Source organism: Paramormyrops kingsleyae, chromosome 7 (assembly GCF_048594095.1).
Source record: "Paramormyrops kingsleyae isolate MSU_618 chromosome 7, PKINGS_0.4, whole genome shotgun sequence".
In the NCBI taxonomy this organism is placed as follows: domain Eukaryota; kingdom Metazoa; phylum Chordata; class Actinopteri; order Osteoglossiformes; family Mormyridae; genus Paramormyrops; species Paramormyrops kingsleyae.
Genome location: NC_132803.1, coordinates 20,491,922 through 20,517,578, shown reverse-complemented (window position 1 = coordinate 20,517,578; position 25,657 = coordinate 20,491,922). Strand labels below are relative to the sequence as shown.

The 25,657-nt window shown below is 37.9% G+C and overlaps 1 protein-coding gene and 1 long non-coding RNA gene across 2 annotated transcripts in view; both read right to left on the bottom strand.

Annotated features, from left to right (window-relative positions):
* Window positions 1-1,109: 1,109 nt before the first annotated feature.
* On the bottom strand, window positions 1,110-3,322 carry LOC111847082 (growth arrest-specific protein 1-like). The gene has a single exon (XM_023817978.2). The coding sequence runs from the start codon at window positions 2,716-2,718 to the stop codon at window positions 1,948-1,950; it is 771 nt and encodes a 256-aa protein (XP_023673746.1). The 5' UTR covers window positions 2,719-3,322; the 3' UTR covers window positions 1,110-1,947.
* Window positions 3,323-4,856: 1,534 nt separating this feature from the next.
* The window catches only part of LOC111847078 (uncharacterized), a 31,414-nt gene continuing 10,613 nt past the window's right edge, over window positions 4,857-25,657 (bottom strand). The window contains exon 3 of the long non-coding RNA XR_011992399.1: window positions 4,857-5,313. This is a non-coding gene — a long non-coding RNA (uncharacterized lncRNA). The remainder of the gene's footprint in view (window positions 5,314-25,657) is intronic.

The following is a 25,657-nucleotide window of genomic DNA, read 5'->3' as shown; positions in this document are numbered from 1 at the left end:
TTTAAAAATTTATAAGAACAGCATTCCTTCAGACTGTTTGGGTAAACCTTTCTCTAAAGAGGATACTTAAAGGAAAACAAGATCACATGAACTCCTCATGTTAAAGGTGTCGACGTCAAATCGGAACCTGCAAACCTGGCATTAACTACTGGCCAGGCAGTAACTCTAGCCAAGCGTGCCTCTCTCCCGTCTCTCAGGTATGTAAATCGAAATCTATATGTAACAATTAGAAGCCTGTAAAACCATGTGGTTTGGCACTTCGGCAAGACGTTAAGAAGTGTACAGATTAATTGCAGACATTTTCAAATTGACAAGCCACTTAAATAAGCTGTTGAGTAAACCCTTTAATTAAACCTGAACGAGCTGAATATGATGCCAGTGCATGTGTAAGGTTGCAAAAAATATCCTTGTGTACACAACGGAAAGCCACAACCTACTGATTTATTCTAGTCTATAAAACAGAGGTTTTGTCATGGTTTATATAGTCCACCTGCACTTCAAAACCCCTTATTGTTTATATGTTTTTGTAAGGAAACAGCTCTCTTCTGAATTGGGTTCCTATTTTCGTTAAATTTAAGAAACAAATTAATTGGTTGGGATTATCACACTGAAAACATAAGAAACTGTGGTTATGACTCAGCCAGTTATTTTTGGATATGAAATGCTGTTACAATTATCAAAACAAAGTTGTTTACACAGACCTTCATACAAAAACAGCACTGTTTGCTTTCTTCAAATCCCAGCTCATCTGCGGATGTCTGACTGCATTTCTGAATGCTAAAAACAAAACAGTAAATAATGTAGTTGGCTTTATCTTGGCGTGCTCGGAGTAAGAATCCCCAGAGGTGGAAGCACTTTTTCTTTCTTTGTGAAAAATGTAGAAATGCTTAATCTTAATCTATCTGCAAACATTTCTATTTACAAGGTGAGGTGTACTTAAGCCACACAAACTATACACACTAACACATACAATACACACACACACTTATATATATGTGTGTGTGTGTGTGTGTGTGTATTTGTCTGGCTTCCTGCCAAGGATACCTAATATCCATTTACAAAACAAGATGTTACATAAAAAATAAAACATGAGTTTATTACTAGAAAAATCACCAGCCACATATCCACGTATTTATTTAAGGAGTCTCTTTTCTTTTTATAACCTTCTGTACAAATACAAAATTAATATGGTCATACAGTGGATGTTGACACTTCTGGACAGTGAATAAATCATCTTATCATAGCACAATCAAAATAAATCTATATTATACAATGTACAATTTAAACAAGAATTTCATACCACAAGCTTCTCCTTTATAACTGGAATATTGAAGTCTTGACTGAGCACAGAGTGAAATGGGATTTCAACACGGGTAAATAAATTACTTTCAGCTGCATGCATTCTTAACATTTCAGCTATGTAGATCCACAAGTAAATTACCTCCATAATAACTCCAGCCTTAAGGAGATATATAATTATTAAGCTGCTGACACTCAAAGCAACATTAAGAAAACAGCTTTAGACACTTGTGTGTTTGGTAGTGCACAGCGTTCATTGTTTCTCGGTGCTGATGAAACAAACAAAGGAAACTGAATGTATAATTATTTAAAAAGTGAAAAAAGCAGATTTAAGCATTTTCTGAATGACAATTATACTGAAAGCATTCCGAAGGGTGCAGACTTCACTTTTACGTAGTTACTGTTATTCAACTTAAAACACTGAAAGCCATATACGATCTCCAACAGTGCAAGTATCTTAACTGTGCATATTGCATAGTAAATCCTAATTAAAAAGTGAAATACTCAGCGCAAATTCAGATTCGAAATACGTGTATTGTGAGCTAAATCCGTATTCTTTGGAGTCTCATTGTGTACTTTCGACTGCGACATTTCATAAGGGCCATTTATCAGTCAAAAAGTCCTGGAAGATTTTTTTTAACTCGGTGTTTAAAGATGAGACAGCAGACCTAAAATGGATGCCACTACAGTCAAAACATAGTGGGCTCTTACAAAACTACCTGAACTTTCCTCCTCCACGGGGTACTCCGGCAAATCCCCCTCTTCGGTATCGTCGAAACCACTGCCGGTATATTCGACCCGTGTTTCGAAGCAGAGGGTTTTCATGCTGATTTTAATATACTCGCAAATAGTTCTTTCTGCCCCGTCGCAGACGCATGTATCCAAAAGTTCTGCTTTGGGAATATTGCGCATATTTTGAATAACATTGCGGCAGGCGTCCGTGCACCTCAAGCCACTGAAAAGTTTCCCACAGTGTAATAAATACTCGGACATAGCCCTGTTGCACTCGGGGTCCCTCTCGCATTGCCGCCGTGCGTCGGTGCATCCCATGCTGCTGGTCCTGGGCAGGCAAGGCTCGATCGCACGCTTCATGTCTTTGCAAATGACATCCGAGGCGCAGTCACAGTCCTCCAAGGAGGGTCCATTTTTTGTCATGTTGAGCTGGACGAGGGACGAGATGCAGTGACTGGGGCACGTCGTCTTGTCGCGTCTTATCACCGGCATGCATGCGTGCCGATACTGCTCGTATGCAAACAGGCACTCCGACTCCTGTTGACATTTCGCGATCGCCTGCCAGCATATCAACCGGCGGCCATGAGAAGGTGATGTGCTGGATAAATGACTAAAAATCACAATGAAGCACCAGAGGGGCCAAAATAGTCTTTGGGAATAGTGTATCAAGCTGGCAGAACTTTCCATTTCAGAAAACACAAATATCAAGTACAACTCACGTCGACTGTAAACATAAGGAGTATGTTAGTAATCACCAGAGGGAAAAAAATCCAACTTCAGATCCTAAATCCTAAAGAATTCTGGCATAGAAGCAAAAAATCCAGATTTGTCTATAATCTGCTCAGTTCAAGTAGCAATTTCTAACTAATTGAAGTGTGCACAACTTCAGTGTTTTTACTTAACTTCGGCACCAGTTTAAAAAGTCCAACAAGGATGATTAGTTCTATATCTAAAATCTGCTGATAATTCCCTGGGGATCCCTTATCTTCGGGTGAAGCATTCCAGTTCCTCCACGCATTCCTTTAACACGACTAATAGTCCGTAAGCAGCATCACTGGCGTCGTGGCTTGTAAATTAGATGCCAACAATCCTCTTCTTATTGTCCCTTTTATGGGGGAAAAGGTAAATAACTTTCTTCTGTGTTCACAGGTTTAAGAAATGCATTCGGTGCATGATCTTATGGAAGCATGGCTCATCCTTCGTGGAGCAAGCGTGGAAAAGCAGACTCATTAACAATACAGCACTCCACGGCTGCCCACTGTCTGCGGGATCCACTCCGGTTTCCCGTTTTACTTGGACCTCGACTTTACGTTTAGTCGCGTCTCATTGGTCCAAACAATTGTTGCGTACAATTACGTCGACAAGTAGGTGGGGTGTGCAGGGCGGGGCGTCAGATTGAAAAGATGAAGTTAGAGGTTTAATTGTAAGAGTATAAAGTTATAACAGACAATCACATACTACTTTTAACATTGCGGCAGTTAATGCGTAAGAAGGTTTTAAGTTCATGTGTTTGGTGGAAGGTTGCGAACTTTCTATTCCATATCTAAAGCACTGGAAAGTTTTATGACTTAGGCAGTTTCTGAAAGACGATCTGTTGGGTTGAGGGCGGTGCGCCGCGTCGCGTTGTGCCCCTGCTGCACTAAGATGTTTTTCCTTAGTAAAATATTTCTATGCAATATTTTTTGGTCACACATACATTGGTGCCCCACTTCTGTTTTTAGGATTGTCAAGCAGGTATTGAAAATGGATGGATGGATGATTTTCGTGCAGGTTGTCTTTGAAGATTGATGTGTTGAGGGTCAGTATTAAATGTTGAGTTTTAACAGTTATATTTCCTTGAAAGCAGGTTCCATTTTGCATGATTTTATTTGATACCAAAACCGAAATCTGTTGACCTTTTGTTTATATTAGTTGGTTTTGAAATAGATAATTTTTATGTGAAATTAACCTTTACCTTTAACACTGCACATACAGATCCTGTGTTTAGTACAGCTGTCACACAGATAATAGTTACAGCAAAGGAACTAGGATTCTGTTCTTCAATTCACACATACTATCTGACATTCACATACAAATATTTTAGCTTTTATATTGTTGGTTTATCTCATTTGACCTTCCAGTGAAGCAGAATCATAGTTGAACCGGTTTAATGGGTATATAATAGTTCTCGGGTCATTTATTCATATTATTTCCAACCACTTGGGCTCAGTTTATCCCTGCTATGGCCAGTACATTAACTTGCTCTTCTTTTTGTATATAAAACTACATTGAAAGTGTTCATATGCCATGGAATAATAAAACAGCACATAACATATACATAACATTTTTCACTGTAGGGTGATGATACACTTTTTTTACCTTTGTTAGTTAAGGATTGAGACATAATCTGTTTATGGATCAAATTTACTACCCTGTGTTCCATTTTGGATTCAGTGACAGAGCTGTATACCTAGCAGGGATACACAGAACATTTGGCACTATGTAATTATTACTCAGACAAGGGTGGAACGTGAGATAGATTTCCTAGGAGCCCTATACTTCATTTATGAGAATTCCTGGGAAATTTCTTTTTACAAAGTAATCATGAATTTTTCCATTAATGCCAAAGCTGTTCGTAATCCCTAGAAGAACTTAAAGTACAATAATGGAAAAAGTGTGAATGAGAATATAATAAATTACAGACACACACGTTTTCTAGTAAAACTTTACAGACACACACGTACACACACACACACACACACCATTCACACGGGTAATAAAGGGAGAATTTTGGGAGATGGAAACAATTAAAGAAAACTATCACATAAATGAAGTTCATACTCAAATTGTCGTTCCAAATTTTATAACTCACATCACACCCTGGCGAAGAACACAATCCTGATTGTATTTCTGTTGAGAATGAGTCACACTGACATACACTAGATGGCAATTTCCACGTGGGGCTGTCTTTGATTTAACTTTATCCACACCCTTCATCATATCTGCCAGAACACTCTATGAGTAAACTTCTTATATGACTGTTCCTGAAGGTAAGGTCAGCCTTAAGCCTGAAGTTCAGACTTTTGACTGGACAGCAAAAAGAAAAGAAGTCTGTGAGTTGATATGAGGTTCCCCACAGATGGGGAACTCAATTCCAAGTATCAAGAGAATTTTTTGACAGATATGATAGGTGCTTTGGAGACATATGCCTTTAGCCATAGAGAGCTAATTGTTTCTTCCCAGAGGCTTTTCAGGTTTTGGTAGTGAATGATGTTTGGGTTCAGCCTCAAGTCGCTTCCACACCTGTAAAATATGCATTTCAAGTGTTAGCTCAAAGCTACATAAATAGTTGGCATTTCAGTATTACCTTCCCTGATTTGCTACTACATGTTTCCAAATATACATCCATAGTTAATACAAATTATATGCGTGAAGTAAATTTCTACATTTTCCATGTCTTGATCAATGACATATTCAGTTTTTTGGACACAGTTTTCAGTCAGGTACTAAAAATGAATTAAATGAGTTAGAATTAGTTAAAATTGTTAATAGTTTTGTGGCACTTTCTAACATGGATAGAACTGTATAATAGAATAGTAGCTATGATGGAGTTTTTTGAGTTAAGGAGTGAAATTTGAATTTAATTACAAAAAGATGGTAAGTAGCACAATTATGATATTTGTGTGTTGAATCTTTGCGGGTATGTCTACTTTTCTGCTATTGTGACTTAAGGCCTGGCGAGTGGAGTAAAATGATCTGGTACAAGTTCACACATGAATGCCCTTCTCAGTTTTCCAAAAAAGGTCTGCAGATACAGTGGGGAGAAGGGAAAAGGGCACAAAGGGCCTTGTGTTTCCACTCCTTCTTTGCTCTTTGGAATTTACCTTTAGGCCAGCCATCAAGCCTCTATGGAAGACAATGCACTCAATGTCAGCTGAGGATGGGCAAAAGCGGCACTATGGTTGCTTTTCTGACACTGCTGTGGTCAGAAGTAACGGTTTCTCAGAAACTTCAAACCCCCCTCTCCTCCTCTGCCACATGGGGTTTTATGACCATCGAGCCAACATATTTTGTTTACTAGACGTGGCACACATACAGTAGGTCATAATGAATATTGGTGTGATTTTTAACTATAATCAAACTGAAAGAAAAAAAATATGAGATTAATAAAAGTATGTTTTGATATTAAAAGATCTCTTTCACTAAGGAAATTTAATCAGTTCAAGCTGTTTAAAGCCAAAGTCAATTTCTGTGTGCTTGATGTCTTGTGTAGTCTCTAAAAGAACTATGGCAAGGTGAATGAAAGAGACGTTAATACATTTGGAAACAGGTTTTTCTTGCTGTGTTTAATGTGTATGTATTGTTTTTATATTAGGCTACACATTGTGGAGGTATGTAGCATTCTTTGTCTTTCATGTACGCTGCGAGGTCATTTTTGCAGAGGCAACACACCTGCAGCCCATTTCCTCAGTCTAACTGAGAGAAGCCCATGGGATTGGAGATTTAAGACAAGGCCAAGCTAGAGCTGAAGGAGGAATCTGAATTATTAAAGCCAGGAAGTTCATGTGAGCTTTGCTGAACAATCAAGCCACATAAATTATGTTCTTGTGAATTAATACATGCGATTCCCAGGAAAGTGGATTAGTTTCAGGAAGCTCTGCATGTATACTTTAAATGTGTTTTGCTTTTTATGATTTGGGGTAAAAAAAACAGAAGTAAAGTTCAGTACGAAACATTTCATTCTGGATTAAAATCTAGATATGCAAAACTGCTATGTAATCTCATTCATGACAATTAATGAATGGTGGTACACCAGTAACAGTTACTCTATACCATAGAAAGGATTATTCTTTGTATATTTTTAAATACATATGGTTTTGGCTGTTGATATGAATGATGTATATGATTGAAAAACAGCGATGAATAATCTGAAGCTGCTTTAAGTCTCAGAAATTTTTATATTTACATTTATATTCACTTTTAAATAGCATTAACAGCTTTATCATTGGTATCACATATATCATATTCCGAGACCAAAGATCAGAAATAAATTTTAAAAAGCAAACGTTACAAGAATATGTTTTCTTTTAAATAGGAAAAAAAAATAACAAAAAACCATGTGTAACCCTACGCTGGACAAAAGCCAGTGGGGAACTCAGGCTGGGTTTTCCACTGGCAAACATATCTCCCGCCAAGTTGTGATGTGGAAAGAGGCTCTACTTATTCCCCCGCCCCCGAAAAAAAAAATCTAACTATGATCTTGGGGAAACAACGGAAAAAAAGAGGCTGATGCCTGAAAGAAAACTAATAAACCAAACAAAAATTTAACTCCTTCGGTTCAAGGAAAATATTTCATACAGGTAATACAATGAAAAATACTTTGTAAGATACATTTTGCATATTATAAAACAAGAACAGAAAATGAATTTTCTCTTATGCAAAGCTTGTATGCTTGTGTACATTAGGAACATTCTGCATGTTATAATGTATGTAATTTGCCTGTAATATAAAACCAAAAATACATCCAACAGGATACACTTTTGTGCAAATGAGCAAACCTTGGGGTCAGAGAGTAGGGTCCGCCAGTTCCCATTGCCCCCTGAGCATTTGGGGTTAAGGGCCTTGCTCAGGGTCTCAAGGACAATACAATTACTCTTTCGGCCACAGGGTCTGAACAACCATCAGGACATGGGCACCGGATCTAGGCTCACCCTCATTCACCAAGAATGGACATACAGTACATACAGGTAATATTAATGCCTCACTTTTTAATACTGAGCAAATTTTAACATTTGAGCATGTTTTGTTTCTTAGCTACAGGCAGTCCCCAGGTTATGAACGAGATCTGTTCTCTAATACTAATAGTAATAAGAAGAATAACCATACAGTATTAATAAAAGTATCTTATACCTTAATTTAATTGATTTTCCATTTGATATTTAGCTAGAAATTCTTGGTCTTAACTCCCACGTTACCTGCTTCCCATATCGCCATATCGTATCGTACTATATCACATCATGCCATGTCACATCATGCCATGTCACATCATGCCATGTCACATCATGCCATGTCACATCATACCATATCACATCATGCCATGTCACATCATGCCATATCACAACCACCTTCTTTGGTGTTATTTGCATCTACCAATGTGAAATGAACACATTAAATTTCATTTAAACTATAAGCTTAAAACTATTTAAACTACTTGTTTTTAAATTCTACACCAAATGATCTGCATTACTTCTGAAATGCCCTGTTGGAGTTTAATAATGCCCCCCACCCCCCCAAAGAAAAAAAAAGTATGTTTTGTAAGTGTATTGAACCAAAAGTTAATTTTCACTCTTTGATGATAATATATAATTTCTGCTTTAAGTCCTGCTTGGAAAAAAATCTCAACCAAATTAATTTATCTTCTATTGAATCACTAAAATGAACACTTAATCCAAGTTTGTTGCTAATAAACTAGCTGTAATTTAAATATTCAATAATCATTATGCGAGTAAAAAAACACCTATACAAAGTATGACCATCTGCAGAAAAACAGATTGTTTTTAATTGAATCAATAGAGACCCATTAGTTCTCAGTAACCTGAGATCATGCTTTTTTTTTGGGGGGGGGGTCATTCGTATGATGCCAGGCCTAGCAGACGTCCCAGGTGAGGGGCTCTCACATACTCATACCCATACTGACATACTCACACTGACATACTTTACAGATCAAAGTTCACAGAGGATCAGACCAGGCTCAAAATAAGATGCAAATGTAACAAATAAATAAATAAGTAAATAAATAAATTTGTATGTATGTATAGCTACGTACAATTAAGCAGTAAAATGTGTTTGAATGGTTGTTACGACCCCCAGGGACAAGTTACTCCCTATAGGGGCGGATGTTTCTGGGGGGGGGGGGGAGTGTCATTCTGTTCCTGGCCCTGCCCACTGTTGCATCACCTTCCCCTCTGCTTTGATTGGCCGGGTTTCCTCCTATGTCCCAGATTCACTTCCTTTATAAGGCCTGTCCAGGCCTAGAAGAAGGAGGCCTCTTGCTTTGTACTTGTTTGTTATTTGCTGTATGATTAATGATTTATTGTGCTTGAGCCCTTTTGCTGTTTGACCATTGATTTGACAGTCCTTCATTTTGGAGAGTGTCCTGCCATTTTCTAATCACTCTAGTTGTGGTTCTGATGTCCTGATTCAGGGCATTGAACTTGGTATTGTCAAGGTTCCTCTGCATACTGTGTATCTGCGTTCTGACCTTGTCTCTGGGTTTGTTAAAGTCGCACTCCGGACTCAGTTACCAGTGGCAGGGGTTTCTTTTATTCTTGGGAATGATTTAGCTGGGGGAATAGTTACCCCTTTGCCTGAAGTAATTGATGTGCCTGAATTGAGTGACGTTGTGGTATTACAAGAGTTTCCTGCTGTATTTAGGGCACGTATGATTAATGATTTATTGTGCTTGAGCCCTTTTGCTGTTTGACCATTGATTTCTGCCTAGCCCTTTTCTTTGGATTTGGTTGCTGTGGATTCTGTTCTGTAAACATCTGTAAATTTCTGTACATATCTGCACCTATTGAGGTTCTCCGTGGGTAGCTAGGGAAGTAGGGAGCACAACGCCATTTTGCTTTGATTAAGTTCTCTCACTGTTTTGGAATTAGTCAGGGAGATAGATTAGTTTTGTGTACCTTTGTTTTCTGTTGTTTGGGTTAGGTAAGTGGTATCTTGTTTAGGTTCCAGTTAGAGGTGTTTTGTTTGTTATTTTGGTCTTGTCAGCTCCTGAAGTGGTTCCCACCATTAAATAACCCACCACAAATACCAAAATAGTGGTATCACTCCACCTTTTGTTGCGCCTGACCCTAGACCGGGACGTAACAATGGTATTCAAACTATGATATTATATCTGCCAAAGAGTGCAAGCTTAGCCATTTCTAAATCTCTATTAAAGTCATCCCATTAAGGTTTTTTCAGCAACCATTCAATATACCCATGCATTGTTTGTGTGTCGGATGTATGATTGGCTGTCAGAGGCCTGAATGATGAGTGGAAGCTTTTTCTAGTTTGATATGTTTTTTTAAACAGTGGCACCAGAGGAGCACGGATGTTTGTGCACGTCCTTACATGGTGATAATCAAGAATCTTGAATCATTTGTTGACTCCGCTAGCATGCCAAGCAATAGGCAATCAATTTACCTAGCTAATTGGTGGTTTATCATTATGAATAATTTGCTTTAAGATTAACGTAATAATGGAAGAACAAAGCTCTGTATAAAGAATGAACAGCTGTGAAAGCATGTCTTTTGCAAAAGTGTTTGTTTCACGTTTGTTTAAAATTAAACAAGGAAAAGCTCAATTAAGGCTAAACAAAACATGTTAGCGCAAGACAGTGTTGAACTTCTTGTAGTCAATGGATTGCATTCAACAGCAAAACAGTTTGGAGTAGCATGGTTCAGCTCCAAGGCTCCCAGTGGTTTGCGGTCACTATGCGGCTGTGAAAGGGCTCTTCAGAGGCTTCTTAGCAAGTATTTAGCGTTCCAAACAGCCCTTCGTCGAATGTCATTACTAACCATACCCGCTTGTGCTGAGCACTTAATGAAAACATGGTGATTGTTTGGATACATGTGCAATACTCTGCATACTTCTTGTGGAATGTTGGTTTTGGGCTTCCTGACAGAGTGAAGAGAAGGTTTCTGCACATTCAAAACCTCCATGCAGTGTTCATATATGAAAATAAAAATGTTTACCTCTTAAATTGCACAGATGAAAAACCTTAAAAGTAATGTCGTATTTTATGGCTCAAATAAGCCAGATTAAATTAAATAACCACAATGATGAAAAAAGCTCATGAGAATTAAATCTTGTGTGGCATCTTCTAAGTCATTAGAGGTGCTTCATAGCTTTCTAAAATGTGACTTTACGAACCAAAACAATAACATGGTGTCTTACAACACTGACAAGAACTGTTTTTAAACAATTTCTCCTCCAATTGCACATCATTTTAATCAATTAACTTTCTTGGTTAAATGTCAAGAGCAGTCCCTGACCAGAAATTCTGTAGCTCTTCTTGGTCGTGTAAATTTCTGTAAAAGTCACTGGCTATGGATGGCTACAGAACAGACCTTTCATACACAGTGAAATGGATAATGCATACTTCACATAATGCATCTGAATTATATTATTTTAGCCCTGACATTGCAAATCTCTGGTGTCTTTTCTCCCTCCTCTGCTTCTTGTCTCAGCACATTGGCATGCCCATTTTTTTTTTAGTTGATTTGGTTTTCTTTACAGAAGAAGCCCCCCACTTTAACTTAGTGCCTCAAGAAGAAATAATAGCAGAACTGCACCTTCCTTTGATTGTGCCACAGTTCTTGCTGTCTGTCTGCTGTGACAATGTGAGATCCATCTTATGGAGCCTTTAGAGAATTCTAGTGGTCAGATCCACCTACACTCTGGCATCTATGCAGCATTGAGACATACCAGCTATACAATCACTCTGGTCACACAAGACTGCTCGTCACGAACAAGGACTCATGAAAATTACAGCAAACCGCTTAACTAGCCCAAAGTGAAATACCTTCATTTAAACTTAAGATAGATGAGATGACTCGTTTCACAAGTTCACAGTGGCCACTTGGTTAAATCTTTTCAACATTACTGAAATGTTGAAACAGAATTTCAGCAAGCAGCAGATAGCTAAACTATTTGCTCCAACAGCACAGAACACAGGAAGAAGAATCCACTTAGTCTCTGGTGACACTAGAATGAATTTAGCATTCTTCTGATCTGCTATGTGAGACATGCTTAATGTCACGTTTTCCCTGGTTGGAGATAAATGTCAAAGTGTATTAACAATGATCCATCAGAGCTTGAAACTTAGATAACCGGATATTGTAATTTATGATCTTGCTCCCTTTCAGGAACAACTGAATAGAAAAAAATATCTTCTAAAACGCTGTCATTGAATTAAAAAATGTACTGTTGCAAGAAAGTTGGATAGTATGGTTTTGTGGATTTCCATAGTAACGTGAGCAATAAAATTGTATCATATCCTTTTAAGGGTAAAAGATCTTATTTAACCTTGCTAGGCTGGAACCATCAAAATCCATTTCTGTTTCTTTGTTCTACCATGTGGCTTTAATTTACTTCATATCCTGTAGAAAATTTCAGGGTGAACTGAAACATCTGAAAATGCATCATCCTCAAGTAATGATTTAGCATAGTTAGAGGCTACAATATTCTTGCTAGTGGCACAATACATTCTCAGTGACTATTTCACCATCTCTTGGCATGATGTGCACTTCAGGTGATAAATATATTCCCATCATATTTTTATACATTCCTGTGGAAAACTCAGAAGGATGTTGCTTCATGCTGAAGTTTAATATGGACCAGTCTTTGTAATTGTCTAAAAGAAGAATAGATGTTGGTGATCTGGATGGATAAATTGTGACATTTGAGTAATGTGATTCCTACTCTGCTGTCATCTGGATTTTGAACTGGGTGATCTTATCACTTTGAAGGCCAAGGCATGTCTGGGGTGAAATCCTCTGAACTTCAGCAGTCAAAAACCATTCATTTTGCTGTTATCAGAAGAGCCCTTTTCAGGGACACCAAATATCCAAAAGCTAAGTATGACTGTCAGAAGGAGAAAAAAAAAACCACAACGCTTTGAACTTAAGATGGCTACCATGTGGGGAACACCTTGTGTCTGTCTTTGTATTTGGATCATTGGCACTGAATCCTTTGAAATAAGTCTCTTAATACCCAGTTATGAGTTCACAATTCCTGTTCTGAACTGAGCTGAAACTAAAACTCCTAATTTGTTAGATCCTAGACCTTAGCTATTAACACCTTAGGTGCTATGCTTAGATATGTTTGTGTTGTTGTGTCATTTGTACATCGCTTTGGATATAAGCATCTAAAGTAAAATGTAAATGTAGATGTTAACACTGCCTTAGATATTACCACATGGTTAATGAACAATTTGTACATAATCTGAACGTAACAGACTCATAATTTGGCATTAGCCTTTTGAGGTTAGCAAAGGTTAGTTTGTAAAAGGCATTTTCAAAATATGCTAGAAATCAATACAGACGCTCCTCTACTATGATATGTTCCAAATGGCTGTTCACAACTTGAAATGTTCGTAAGTCGTTATTCAGCATAATTTTAAGGGTATACGCAAGTACTAAGAACTAGGATGCTGGGAGTACGTGCTACACTGCTGCGCGGCGGGAGTAGCGGCCAGAAGTCGTACTGGGTGGAATTGGTGCACAGAAAAAAAAACTGATGTTTTGGACAGGAAACGGGAGCCCAATGAACACAATTTAGACTTACAGTCCTCTTCATTCGTACATCTGAAAGTTTGTAAGTTGAAAGTTCGTAAGTAGAGGTGCATCTGTAGTTAGGTAATATAATACACAAAGAATTAAGTTGTTAAAAATGGGGTTATAGATATAAAACTACTGTTATTAAAACAGGGGAGAGAGAGGTAAGGAACATGCACTAAATACAGTGTGTTGCTACACCCACCACATGACAAAGCACCTCAGGGATGAGAGCCTGAGTGCAGCCATGTGACAGGTGACACCTCAGCACCACACAGTCCAAAATGGACCAGTGTGAGTTTTCTTCCCGGAGGCTGGAGTGCCAATCCTGCCACCAAACCCCAAGTTTTCCCTGTAAGTTACAGGGTCTCCTTATAGGGCTGGATGTAGATTAATGTCATACCCAGGGTGAAGCAATTGCAGGTTAAAGGCCTTGCTGAAGGGCCCAACAGAGTAGGATCACTCCAGGCATTCACGGGATTTGAACCAGCAACATTCCAGTTACTGGCACAGATCCTTAGCCTCAGAACCACCACTCCGTCCCATTATTAAAAATCATACAAAATATTATCACTCTCTTTTGATTAGAACAAATAGAAATTTGAAAATGAAAGCAAAGTTATTAACTGTTTCAAAAGGTTTCAAAAGTTATATTCCATCCATCCATCAATTTCTATTCCTGTTTCTTATGTGTAAATCAGTTACAGTATGCATAAATTTTGAACTCTTGAACTCATATTCTTTTTCTAGTTTTCAAGTAAATCCAGTCCTGTTAAACAGAGGAAAACATTCTATGACAATTTTGAAAATACAGTATGATATTGCGCTTTAGTGTCAATACTTAAATGCATTATATATACCAGATAGGACCCACTTTTACCTCCAGAAATGCTTCGAGGGTTGCTTAGTGTGCTCAGAGAAACTACTTCCACACAATACTATTTGCTGAGCTGTTATTTTTGCACTTGTGGCATTTCTGTTAGTAAGGTGTTTTCACTGACAGAACTATCACTGACTGAAGTTTTTTGCTTGCTGCATAATTCTTTATAAATTCTGTAAACACAGTAGTACTTTGTGAAAATCCTGGGATGATCACTATTTTTGAGGTGATAACTAGCATCATTAATCACACATCAAAATCTCTTAATTCACATAACCATTCTAATGCTTAGACAAACAGCATCTGAACCTTGTGACCCTGTCTGCATACTGCATGTACTCAGTGGAAGCTATATGATTCACTGTTTATAGAAGCAGGCTGTTTGCATTAACAGGCCAAATAAACTGGACACTGTATATTGTAACATATAGGTAGACATTAAGTCTTAAAAATGAAATTTATCTGTGATTTTCTGGACCAACCTTTAGCACATGCCAACCAGTAACAAGCCGTCTGTAAACCAGTCCCTTGTGATCACTGTAGACAGCCAGCTAAACTACAACAAATGAAGCCTACTGTGCCTAAATGAAAAATGCATGGAATACGGTTCCAAAATAACTAATGTATAAAAACATAAAACGGATAACACTTGTATGCAGCAGGCTTTCATATTAACATCATAAAGCTGACATTAAGGTGAAGAAACACAGCAGCGATTATCTGTGCATTACAAAATCAAAGAAGATGCTTACATTATTGTACAGACATAAATGGCATTGAAACCTGTGTAAACCAGTTTTAGAGGTTGTTGACTCAAATGATTTTTTTTTTTTAAATGAAAGTGACACCTGTATAGGGGACTGAAATCATTCTTGGCTGCAAATTGTTCCAATATAGTCATTACTTTGACACCGAAGACATGGTAAAGGTGGGCTAATGGCATATTTCACAGATACCTTTACCTTAAAAAAAGTGTTTACCAGTGTTTGTTAAGCCACCGTTCCAAAGCAGAACAAATGAGTGATTGTGTCCTCTTTGAGGACGGCTTTACAAGATATGAAGTCTCATTCACAACAGAGACTGCTTGAGGTCCAGGTGACTGCAGTTTAAATAAGATATATAAGATGACGGCTGTTTCTTCAGTATTTTAAAGGAAATGCAGGATTGCACACTTGTACACTTATAAGTTCTGGCCAGGTGATGGATGAAGGCTGAAGGCTTTTTAGCAGAGGAATGATAAGGTCAAGATGAAGAGAATGCCATGAAAAGGGAAGATGTTGTTGGCCATGGCATCAATACAAGTTTTAAATAACCTGATACAGAATCATACTGTATGGAGAGCAGTGAAGATCAAAACATCTGCAGTAGTGAGGCAAGTGGCATAGACAGCAGTTCAGCATGGGAAAGAGTCACAAGCATGTGAAAAGGCAGATAAGAGGAATAATAAAGAATAAGTGGAAAAGAATTTTAGTAGACTCTGATAAGTTTCTTTACCAAGGACAAAATTGAACTTAATTATAGAAAATAGCTAGGGCAAATGGCTCCATGTGTTTAAATAAAACAGCTATCTTTATCATTAGCTATCTTCATTTGTTTTTATTTTGAACATTTTGCCAGGAAATAGTGAAAGTGCTGATCTTGCTGACCTGAGCGCCATCAGAACACTAGAATCAAGACATTCCATCAAGGATTTGCAGTTGGATTCTATGTTTAGGTTCCACATCCTCTCTTGGCTTTTACAACGGAAATTAATCTTTCGTTCTCTTCATTCTTAAAACTAATTTTGATATCCCCAGGCATACAAAGTCCTTTCTCCTCTGAAAATGTTCATCTCCATAAAAGTTCATTTTATACCATTTTCAAAGACAAACAATACGCATTAAACCACTGCTTATCAAAATGTTTCAGCTCTTCCTCGACGAGTTCCACTTTAATGTAATATATTCTATGTACTTGTGGAAATGATAAAAGCTACATTTTCCATTTTGCCTTGGATTTAAAAAGTTATGTAGTGGAAGACCAGCAGCTTTTGGAAGTAAAAAGTATGGCTTCAATTGATAGTACACTATACTCCACAAATCACTGCGTGACCTTTTCAACTTGTAACTTTAACCTACCAGCAGCTGTTCACCCGTATGGTGTCAAGATTAAGGAGATGTATGTGCTTGCACAGTCTGCAGCCTGCATTGAGCCTGCATCCCTTTGAGATTGAAAGGCAGCCATATTTAATATAACAATATTGAGCCTTCCCTTGAACGTGGCGCACAGATACTTCATTCAGCCCCTAGTATCAGTTCTGAGAGGTAAGCCTCAAGATACGGGAAATACGAGACTCCTCAGCTATGATAATGTCCCTTTTCCCTCAGGAAATACCTGTCCTGAGAAAAGCACTCCAAACAGACAGAGCTTTGTTTCTATAAACGAGGGTACCAGGGCAGTATGACAAGAAAATACAAGCACATCTAACGGACAAAGCCAACATATAAGCAGAGGAAAATGCATAAATGAATGTAGATGAAATACAGTCTGACGAAGTGCCAGGGGTAATTCCATGTTCCGTTGTTAGGAAATGTATTTAGTCTATATACAGAAACCCTACTTTTTTGGGGGGGGGAGGGATTACAAAGGATCTGGAAACATTTCCATTTAAAATTTGACATAATGCCTTATGTATCGCTTAAATGCAAAGGTGGCTGCACCTAGTGACAGTGAGATACAAAGATTTGTCTCAATTATTCTTGTGTATTTAAATCACTTAAGTCGCTAGATGTTGTGTCATCAGTTTATGCAAATTGTTTAAAACTTTAATGGCCTTTACAAAATACAGATACAAAATACAGTTTAGTTCACTTTTAACAGTTGCTGAAAGTTAAAACAAGATGAGACACCTGGTTTCTTTTGCACACAGATTTTCAGTATATTTTTTAGTAACACTATCTATATGTGTAAGTTTATACGTCTATATGTATTGGTCCACCCAACTTCCAGCTGTTTTTCCTGGTCAGGGTCCCCAGAATAGGGCTGGGGCTGAGTACCCCCTGTATGAGACAACAGGTCACCGGGCACATTCTCACACACTCATGAACAGTCACACACTATGGCCTATGTAACGGCGCCAATTAGCATGACTGGATGTCTTTGCAGTGCAGGAAGAAACCAGAGAAGCCAGTGGAAATGTGTGCAAATATGGGGAGAATACGCAAACTGCAGGTTATATACACAATGGTAGTGGCATCGCTATGGTGTAGTGCTGGGCCCAAACTCAGAACCATAACCTGGCTGCATACAATCTGACAACTGGAGACAGATTGGGTCAAAACATCATTTGCTGCCGTGCAGAAAAGAGTAATGAGTCATGGAAACAGCGTCTTTTAGGTAGGGGCGGGGTAGAAACACAATCAGTCCGCGTCTGCCGGTGACAGCTGGCACGGGAGGGAGCATTCACAGCTGCGGCCCAAACAAATGGTGGCAGGATTCAGAGAGCAGATGCTGGTTACAAGGACAGGTGTGAGGTGAGAAGTGAGACCTCTGAAGGAGACAGGCCATGCTGGCTGCACAAACTAGCTTATTTATTTTGTGTTACAATAGGAGGAAAGTTGAAGGAATGCAAAAGTCACTCTTGATTAAAGATAGCCAAGAAGTCAAAGTCAAAAAGTCAAGCATCCAATAGTCATCTCCACTAGTTTTGTAATGGAAGTACAATTCTCTTAAATATTAAGAATTTGCACTGCATACTTTTGAAATAAGGAGACTTTGAAGAAAGCAGACTGTTATGAGGGCATTAGTCAATATATTTCCGGTTGAACTAATACGTCACAGATAAAATAAAAATAATAATAATGGATGCAAGGACAAATGAAGTGAGACAAGCTTTAATTGCGATCTGGTCGGAAGAACAGATACAACAAGATCAGGATAGGATAACAAGAAATAAAGTATTTTGTATAATACACTATGACAGCACGGTATTGGAAATTTTTCAAATGTTGCAATGTGATTTTGTTGTAATAAATATTGGGGTATTTGTGAAACAAAAAAGGAATTCAACATAAATTTTTCACAAAACCATCTAGGAGTGATTTAAACAGCAAGGATGGAAATGATTACGATTGTCTAGGAGAATGCATGTAGCGCTCATGCAAAAGCAGTGGAGGTAAACTTTAAACCGATTTTTAAACAGATAGATAATCTTGAAAATGAATAATCATTAAAATTGCAAACATTGCTAGTTTTTTTTCCTATGACAGAGTAAAAACGTTGTAGCAAGACTTAAACTCCCTGCACTATAATTTCTATACTTAACCGAAGGAAAAAAGAAGGCCTGGTCTTAATCTAGCTGACTAGCGATGTAAGAATTGGATGTGCATAACATGCAATGTTGGTATTAATATCGCACGTCATCCAGTCCTACTACAGTACAAAATACCCCGCCTCACGTTGTGATGCCATTTGGCACTGGTACCTGTTTTTACACTAGTGGAAAATCAACACCTTGAAGTTTTGTACTTTTGGTACCTTCTTGAAGTACCAAAAGAATGGTACCTGGTGTAGTGGAAAAGCACCTTTTAATTGAGCAGTGAATTGGACAGCTTTATAGCACTGTACATTTTGTATGTGCTGTATGTCCTCTGCTATGTTCCAAACTCTTGTGTAGCGGCTTCTGCTGTTACTTCCAGGTCTGAGCCCAGGGGGGGAATGTGGAGCATGTGCAGAGCACCTAGGCTAGTTTGAGTCCATTGAACGTATACATGCAGGAGTAAATCGACTTCCAATCCTATTATCTGGGTGTTTTAGTCCAACTTAGAGAAATTTGATGTAGTAGAATTTCAGTCGGACTAACATGCTTACGTGTACTTTAAAAGTCCAGTTTTAGTTGGACTAACACAATAATTTGATTTTCTTAGTGTGCATGTAAACGTACTGAATGTCTTTATGAAGCGACTGCAGCATAACAATGTGTCTATGATCATTCTCCAATCACTTTATTTTCTTGCTCAGGTTGAATATACATGTTAACTGCAAATTTCTTTTTTATTCCAAAGTAGGGGGAGGAATGGTGGGAGTTTAAATCAGACCCATTGTTTTAAACTGCGATCCCACCCCTTCGCACTTGGGGCTTCCTGAGATGCAAAACAGACAGGAATTCGCAAGGCGACTTTCCAGGGAGTGTAACTCAAGCTGCTGCCAGATCCGGCCCCTGGCCTGCTGCCAGCACAGGCCCAAGTAATTTATGTTGTTAAAGCATTGTTCTTAGACACCAAAGCCGGCTGTGACCCACAGCCACGGAGGGAGCAGGTAATTGTACCCCAGGAATCACTGCTGCAATATGATTTAAAATGAATCTAGACATCAAGTCTAGATTTTAGACACCAGTTAGTTACACCTTTTCAGGACATTTTACTTGCATTTTTCTAAAGCTTATTTTCTATTCCTGCCGCTCAGTATCCATTTGTTCCACCATAGGGCAGACTATACATTTAACATGTGTTCAGTTGCTATTAGTTAGTTATGAAAATAGCATCCATGTGGCAGGAGTTCTTGGGTAATTGTTCCATTTGCTGTCTAATAGAGCTTAAGCTATTACCTCCAAGTCACTGTTATCTGTTATATTCCAGGTTGGGCCCAATGGCTGGCTGAGACAAAATGCTTTTTCCAGGAAACGTCTTTAAAATTCTGTCTGCCGTAGCTCTATGACAGATGAGGTCATTTATTAAGAAAAGAAAATATAGTCTTGAGGCCCTTGGATTTGCTCAGAAGCAATACATCTCCTCAAAACTCTACTGAGTTTGTTTCTTTGCAATGCAATGAACTTATGCACTCTGAAGAGTTTGTCACCATTTTTAGAATGCTTTCTAGATGGCAGTACGACCCATTTCCTTTATATAATGAAAGCATCATACAAGCCAAATAATTGTGTTTTTTTCGATCTGTGTCTTTAATTTCATGTCCCATTTTAAACTCTTACCACCCACTGCAGCTTGCAACATAGCTGCTAAAACTTTTTTGACTTTACGTTTTGAGAAATCATCGCAGAATTCATTTGCTGACTGTATGTTTGTTTGCTTGTTTGTTGTAGGTGTTTCATACATATGCTAAGCTTATCTTCTGTATGGTGTTATGCCAAACAGTTGTGAGGTACAGGAATTAAAGAGCTGGAAAAGCAAGTGAAAAAACATCCAGAGTTACTTTGGAACTTCTGAAATGTCATTGGAAGAACTTTCATATGTTTTAAAGGCAGGAAATAATAAAGCGTTTCTGTTCTTTGAATGTACAAACTTCTTTATTTTAGTGTGTTGTGAAATATACAAATAACGTATACTTATGTGTATCCATAGCATTTGTCGTATATATATATGGATTATTCCAATCATGGTCTAAGCAGCTTTTAGATTTTGTCTTTTAAGGTTTTTATTACTTTTTTATTATGAAAAATGTGTTTCCGTTTCTGTAAAAAATATCCCAAGTCATCAGGAATGCATTTACTCTGGCTCTACTGAAAGTGCAAATGAAATACTGATAAGCTGCACCTAGTCTAATGCTTTTTGAGAATTTATATCAGCTGTTCTTTGATGTTATGATTTTATTAGTAACTACAGCTGTTACACATCCTCTTTGGTAACAAAAGTTTGAAAGGCCCTTGTTTTGTTGCATACACAGTGAGACTGGCAGTATTCAATTCACACTCAGAGTATCATTCTGCAGAAAAAAACACCATCAGTGTTAAGATTGCCAGTGCAAGGAGACTGATCTGGTCGTGTGCCTGTCTGAGACAGAGATCATGGAAAATGCCCAGGACAACAGACATTGGTATTTCAGGGGTGAAGATAGTGTCTTCGCTGTAAACAAAACAAACTTCAAAGAAACTTGAAGGAAGATACAAGCTCTAACTGAAAGATGATCTAGACCTTCCATATTTGTCTTATGTCCAATAAGAATTTGACTGATAAGGACGAATCAAGTTGCATGCTTTAGTGATTAAACAGTTTGTTTATATAGGTGGTTTATAAAGTAGCAAATGTGTAAGTGACAGCTGGAAAGCAGGATGTAATCATGTTAATTTTGTGATCATTAAATTGGTAAACATAGTAAGCACCTCCTTCTTACCCAGATCCTCTAAAGACATTGTTAGATTTGTGACTTTTTAATATAATAACAGAACGTGAAAAGCTCCAGTTTTACAGGAGCCTTACATCAACCAGAGGGGAAATGTTATAAGGTCCATTTAAATGATCAGATCATTAAACACTGAGCAGCAGCTCTCTGAAGCAGCAGCTCTCTGAAGCAGCAGGGGGACCCTTCAGCACGCAAATCTGGGAAGTGCGGCAGGGATGTGTTCCCCCTGTTTGACAGCACTGTACACACAAAGGCAGCTTCAGGAGACGACAGCCTGGTTCCTCCCTTCAAAACCAGTGTTTTCAGTCCAGAGGGGCCAGCTTCATCTCAAGGGACCTGGCAAACTTCTCTTGACTAGGTTTGTCTTTTTAAAAATGGATGTGCTGCATCTCAGAGGAGAAAACTCAAAACTACAAAGTTCATTGAAATCTTAAAATATATATAAGTCAACACATGAGCAATGAAAATCGAGCACTGCAATACAGATAAACCATCCCTGTGCTGTAAAGACTGTATAGCACTTAAAATGACCTCTTTCCCGGGTCAATAAGAAATGATGTTTACAAAGCTGAGCATTTATTTATGCATTTTCATTACGTCAGTTAGTCACCTTAGTGATTAACTGCTGAATATGTTGATACAATGCTTAGCCCGCCCATGTCATTCCGCTCATTGAATTAAATTTAGAGTGATCCGGTATGCATTGTACAGTTGCAATAAATATCACAAAATTTTATAAATGATACAGTGTATTATTGCATATAATGTTATTAAAGCTATATATTTTCATGGGCATATTTTGAACTGTTTCCCAATTGCCATGTCACCAACTTCGAAATGCTAACTGCTAAACACTCAGGGTGAAGTAACTGTTTGCAGTGAACAGAGTTTCTGGAACACAGCACAATATGGCTCATCAGTTAACTATTGGGTAATTAAATCAAACCTTTTTATGAAAATGGAAATTTGAACAGTAAATGCTGAAGTATATATCTCACTTGGATCAAGGGGCTGGTAAATATTTCAGTGCCTAAAACACGTTTCAGGCACATTTTACACACATACTTTTAAAACTGCCTATTGATTGTGCTTATAAGAGGTTGGAAGATGTGTGGCTATTAAATAGTTATTAATAATATATGACCTACTCTAATCATTTCGCTGGGGTAAAAGATCTTCTGCCCTCATGGTACAAAATCTGAACAATGTGGGAATAGCACAGAACGTATATATGCATACATTTATAATACTGTTCATTCAGAGCTATATATACTGCAAAATGACCACAAATGGAAGATTACAATAGTTTAGTAGGGCTTGTGAATTTTACCCAAGAGCCCCTCCTTACTGTAAGCAGAGTAGGGCCACATTATTATTATTGCTGTAAGTTTCACGACGAGCACAGCCTTCTATTACACTGTTAAGTTCCCAAACTTCCTCTGGACATGTTCCTTACCGTCCCACGTCTGCCCTACAGCGGCGACGTCACAGCCTTCTCAAACCACAGCTTTAGCTCCATGTTTTTTTTACATTAATTTTGATTTATGGAGCACGGTTTCTCTGTGAACAATTACATAAAGTAGCATTTTCCTGTTTGAGGTAATCTTTCCACTTGGTACATTTGAGGAGGAGTGCAGGCTCAAGCTGCCTTTAAAGGCCTATCGGCTCGTCACTACTTAACTGCGTGAGGGAAAGCCAACTGTTGAAATAAGTTCTGCAACCCTGTTTTTCACTAGTAAATTTTACACCTGGAAATTTGTCTTCATTGTGAAGGATATTTACAGATACATGGTGAAAAGCATTGTTTTAAAAAGAAACTTTAACTTTAAAGTTAAAACTAACTTTATTTGATGTCTATTTTGGGACTTTTTAATCCATTTGAAAACTCATGCATGTAAATGTTGTATATGGTAACATGAATAAATGGTGTTTGGTATAATGAGTAAAAAAATTATGAGGAAACTTTTAAAGTTGAAATTCCTTTTGCAGTCTTTTGTCAGGCAATTGAAATTTGATTGAGTTTTAAGGTTTTTAATGCGAGGAAGACCCAAAGATTCAATCTCCAGCAGAACACAATCTTTGAACATAAATAATACATATGAATCTTGCGCCAGGAGAGGATAGTATGTTTACTGTAGTAAAACGTGAGCCAGTGGATTCCAGAAACAGTAGTGCCTTCTCAGTCCCAAATATAGGTATGCTGTTAGAGACAGACGGGAGGCTGGAGGCCGGCTCTGGATGGCTCTGTGTTTTATTCCAAGCCGGGTGGTCTAAGACATTTGCTTACAATGGTACGTTTTAAAAAGCTATCACTCTCTAAAAATGACCATCAGTTTGTCCTGCCACCATGGCAAGAAGCTGTTAACCATTTATGGGAGCGGATAGCATTATTGCTGTCAGAACAGCCACAGATGTTGTTCTGTTTTTTTTTGCTTTCGTAGGTGAGGAAACTTGTATATTTTGTTGCAGAATTCACAAACTGCACTTTTGTATAAATCCTGAAAAAAATAAAACAGCAGAAACTTCATTTGTGCTACTGAAGAAAAAATGGAAAGACGGCAAATAGGAAACTAAGAATGCCTCAAAGGCAGGGTCAATAGGACAGACACTCCTCTTACACTGTCACATCCGCAGTGCTTTGCCACTGATAGTTTATTAAATCAATTAGTTTTTTTTTTTATACATTTGTTGAGCATTTTATTGCCTTCAGAAAAGGTTAGAATTTCAGCAATCCAAACCACTTCCACAGTGACTAATGACCAATATAAAACGCATGTAAAGACACTGATTGTTGAGGATTGCTGTCAGTGCTAATTTCATTGTTTGTTCTCGCTTGTTGCTTGAAAACTTGCATTTGAATATTTGATTGGCCACTGTTAAGGGTTAGCTGAGCCCAGAGTGACTATGGTTTACAATAGACATTATTCACAAATACTCAAAGGATGTGTATAATGTCACAATTATATTGAAAATAATCCTTTAAAAATAACATTTTGCCATTTCCAAGTACTCGTCTAGTGCAGGGTCACAGCGAGCCTGGAGCTTATCCTGGGACTGAAACTCTCTCTCTCTCTCTCTCTCTCTCTCTCACACACACACACACACACACACACACACACACAAACACTTTATAGGGACTATCAATTAATTTCTATGGGGAAAACTCTACTCACGACATGACAACCTTAACTAGCCCTAACCTTAACCATAAGTAATCTAACATAATACAAGACTTTTGGCATTTTAACTTTTTTGACAGCATTCACAGATCTTCGAGGGAACATAAAAAAAACAGGTTTTTATTACATTGTAGAAGACATTTGGTCCCCACAATGTAATATAAACCTAGTCCACATGCAAACCCAAAAGCACACATTACAGACACAAACCCACATCTTTGGGCTGTAGGAGGAAATTCACAAAAATACAAGAACCTGCCAACTTCCACACATACAAACCTGAACGTATGACGCCACAACACTATCCGCTGAGCCATATGTCAATGATATACAGTCAAGTGTAGCAATCTTAGAGCAGTAATTTGTTGTTTCAGATACCACACAATTCCTAGTGTATTCCTACTGGTTCACTGTTGCTAACTCTGGCAAAATGCATGTCTTTCAAATACATGCCAACAGCTGGTTTCCATTATGTCCCATTAAGAACTACTAATGATTGTTTCACTGATGATTCAGTCTGAACTGCCCTAAGAATTTATTTAGTGCAATGCATTAAATAAACAATAGTGAGGAATTAGAATTCCCAGCTACACCAAACAGAATGAGGTTAAATTAGAGTGAATACATTATAGTTTTTCAGACTAACCAAGATATCAGGTGATGCCAGACACACCGCACTGAGCATTTTTAGTCATATCTCACATATTATAAATTTGCAATTGTTTCACACGAAGATACACCAGCAGATCATAATAGTATTGATAATAATCATGTAGCTTAAGAATTTACAGAAGCAGCAGTTATTTTCATTTTTAATTATTTGGTAGACTAAAATGAAAACAAACACTTAATTTACCCATGGGAGTAAGAGCCAACTGAGACTAAGTAAGAAAGTAAGTACATGCAGTTGTTGTTATGGGAAAATCATATTAAAGGTAGTGTACGCTTAACACTTTCATTTTGCTATTGTAAAAGCATTTCTCTTTTACACTACAAAGAATATTACTTTTATGAACAAATAATGGATGGAAAAAATGTAAGTTGGCTGATTACTCACTGGACATAAAAGCCATGGAAAATATTTCGAGGCAAATAGAGTGAAAGCAGAGCTTTCTCCTGGAGTCATGTGAAAACTTAAGAACACTGTG

Excerpts from the sequence above, each read along its gene's own strand:
- LOC111847082 (XM_023817978.2), bottom strand. The coding sequence starts at position 2,718 with ATGGAAAGTTCTGCCAGCTTGATACACTATTCCCAAAGACTATTTTGG.